Raw genomic sequence first — 3,076 nt, forward strand, 5'->3', positions numbered from 1 at the left:
TTTCTTTCTTTCTTTCTTTCTTTCTTTCTTTCTTTCTTTCTTTCTTTTTGCCCCTTCTATAGTCATCTATGTCAGAGGCTGACCTTGAACCCAATGGGTCTTTCTGCCTCTTAAAGCTGATCCATTCACCTGTGTTGATATGCCAAAATTTATTCAGCCATTCTCCAATTGTTGGAAACAGAAGTTGTCTTCCAATTTTTTGCTTTTGCAAATAGAACCTTGATTAGTGTGTATTCCTACACACCCATAAGTGCCACCTTCTCTGATTTCTCTCCTTCCCCTCTTCCAGTTGACTTTGAGATGCAATCCCTCATCTCTTTATTTGTGCCTCTGCCTTACATAGACATGCTTTGCTAGCCTAATCCTTGGTGTTGTCTTATCAAACCACCTGGGACCGGAGCTTCTCGGTGCCAGAACTAAGCCTTATTCACCTTAGTATTTCTCCTTAGCAGCAAGCATAAAGCCCAGCTTACAGAACAGTGGGGCAGCTAGCGGTGCAGTGGATAGAGTAGAGTTAGGAAGACTCATCTTTCTGAGTTCAAATCTGGCCTCAGACACTTACTTGCTGTGTGACCCTGGGCAAGTCACTTAACCCTGTTTGCCTCAGTTTCCTCATCTGTAAAATGAGTTTGAGAAGGAAATGGCAGACCACTCCTGTGTCTTTGCCAAGAAAACCTCAAATGAGGTCACAAAGAGTCGGACAGGACTGAAAGGACTGAACAATAAACTAGTACCATGGCAAATAATAAAGAAATGAGTACTTGGAGAACGACCTGGCTAGATGGCTGATGCCTCTGAGTGGGGAAGACAGGGCTAGTGTTCTTTCAGGTCCACTGGTTTGAGCAGCAAACCCTGAAGCGCCGGGTGAAGAGAGATAATTTTGTGCTCCCCACAGACCCCTGGTTCTCCAAGCAGTGGTATATGGTAAGAAGGGTGGGGACTGGGGGTGTGGGGAGCTCCAGAGTCCCTGGATAAGGATTGAGGGGGCCAGGTGAGGAGCAAGGCTTCCCCTAAGCCTCAGTCTCCACTGTTGGGAGTTTGGGGCCCCTAGGCTGGGGAAGTCCCCTGCAGGGACCTTCTGAGGCTCCCCTTCTAGAACAAGCAAGTCCACCCTGACCTGAACATCCTGGAGGCCTGGAAAGAAGGTTACACGGGCCAGGGGGTTGTGGTGTCCATCCTGGATGACGGCATAGAGAAGGACCACCCTGATCTGCAGGCTAACTACGTGAGTAAAGGGCCCTGGGGAGGGGGTGGGGGCAGGAGGGTAGCGAGAGGATGGGGGAAGGGGTTTGGGGAGTTGGGATTCTTAGACCCCCCCCTCCCCCAAGAATGACCAAACTGGAAGGGAACCTTCACACATAGCAAGAACTCAACAGAGGGAGGTGTGGGGATGGTAAAAACACAGGATGGAGAATCAGAACCTGGGTCTGAATTCAGGCTCTTCTGCTTACTGACTGTGTGATCATGGGAAAGTCACCTCCCCTGGTCGGCCTTAGGATCTATCTATAAAATTAGAATATTGAACCATGTACTCCAGCTGCTGTTGCACATCCCATTGGCATGTCTTTGTGTCATGACTCTCTTCCCAATGCTTGGAACCTTCTCCTTCCTCACCACCAGATCCTGGAAACCCTCACTCCCTCCCAGGCACAGCTCAAGTGTGACCTCCTACAGGAACCCCTTGGAGCTCACTCGGTTGTTAGCGTTCCCTCAGGTTTCCCCAAATTATTTTGTATTTCTTGGGGTACATGTTGTTTTTCCCCAGTAGGAGGTAAGCCCTTTGAGAGCAGGGTCTATTTCACTTGTAGCCTCAGCACCCGACACAGTGCCTGGCACAGAGTACACAATGAATAAATGCTTGTTAAATGGAAGTGAATTCGATGGACCTTTAAGGTCCCCTCCAGCTCTAAATCTTGTGATTCTATAATTTTGGTTCAAATCCCATCGCTTTTGCTGGGTAGCCATGGGACCTTAGAGAAATCGACCCATACCTGGCCAAGAATCCTTGCACCCCCCAACAAATAGTCATTCGGCCTTCCCTTGAAGACCTCAAGTGAGCATCAAACCCATGATCTCCCAAGGCTGACCATTCCACTTTGGGATGGTACTTATTGTTAGGAATTTCAAGTCCCAACTCTGCTACTTACTACCTATGTGACCTTGGCATGGCACTTAATGTTTGTGGTCTCAGTTTACCCATCTATAAAGTGGGGGTGGAGTGGATTAGATGGTCTCCAAGGTCCCTTCCCACCCTAAGTGCTAATCCTTTGATTTAGGATGCCCTGGCCAGTTACGACTTCAATGACAATGACCCTGACCCACAGCCACGATACACTCTCATGAATGACAATCGGTGAGTTCCTTGCTTGGGTGCTGGTGGAGAGGGGTACAGGGGTCCCTTCCTTAGAGCTTCAATGGTGGAGAGGGATGGACCATTTCCCCAAGCTGCTCTTTCTCCCTCTTCCCAGGCATGGGACCCGTTGCGCTGGAGAAGTGGCTGCTGTAGCCAACAACAGGATCTGTGGTGTGGGTGTGGCTTACAAGGCCAAGATTGGAGGTAGGAACCCCACGAGGACTGGCAGGGGCACCCAGAAAGGCAGCACAAGGGTAGTGGGCATCCCTGTGTCAGAAGTGACTTCCAACCAGAGGTGGAACTAGAATCCCTTGAGGGGCCCTTCCTGCTAAAATTTATGTTTCTGGTGGTGATCATGAGATTAGTACCCCAATCCTCCTCTAGAAGAGAGGTGCTGGCATCCATGCCAGGGCCCTGCTCTCTGTCACAAGGCAGGGAATTGGCACTGAGGCTCAGTGTATCGATGTCCAAGAGGGTTGCCCAGGTTCTGGTGCCCAGGAGTGGGAACCACTTTCCAAGTAGTAGACTGGGCAAGTGGAGTTGGTTCTGAAAGTTAGTGATCAAGATAATAAATGAAGGTCAGGGATGGGAGGGCCCTCAGAACAGGGAATGTCAGAGCTGGGAGGGCCCTTAGAACACAGAATGTCAGAGCTGGGAGGGGCCTTAGATCACGGAATGTCAGAGATTGGAGGGGCCTTAGAACATAGATTGTCAGAATTGGGA

The 3,076-nt window shown here is 49.7% G+C and overlaps 1 protein-coding gene across 1 annotated transcript in view; it reads left to right on the forward strand.

The window, feature by feature from the left end:
* The window catches only part of PCSK4 (proprotein convertase subtilisin/kexin type 4), a 38,865-nt gene that overhangs the window by 16,691 nt on the left and 19,098 nt on the right, over positions 1–3,076 (forward strand). Inside the window, exons 3-6 of the mRNA XM_027853267.1 lie at positions 829–924; positions 1,097–1,225; positions 2,277–2,353; positions 2,469–2,557. Coding sequence (XP_027709068.1) covers positions 829–924; positions 1,097–1,225; positions 2,277–2,353; positions 2,469–2,557 — 391 coding nt within the window. The remainder of the gene's footprint in view (positions 1–828; positions 925–1,096; positions 1,226–2,276; positions 2,354–2,468; positions 2,558–3,076) is intronic.

The sequence above is a fragment of the Vombatus ursinus genome, unplaced genomic scaffold (assembly GCF_900497805.2).
Source record: "Vombatus ursinus unplaced genomic scaffold, bare-nosed wombat genome assembly UNPS02009918.1, whole genome shotgun sequence".
Taxonomy (NCBI): domain Eukaryota; kingdom Metazoa; phylum Chordata; class Mammalia; order Diprotodontia; family Vombatidae; genus Vombatus; species Vombatus ursinus.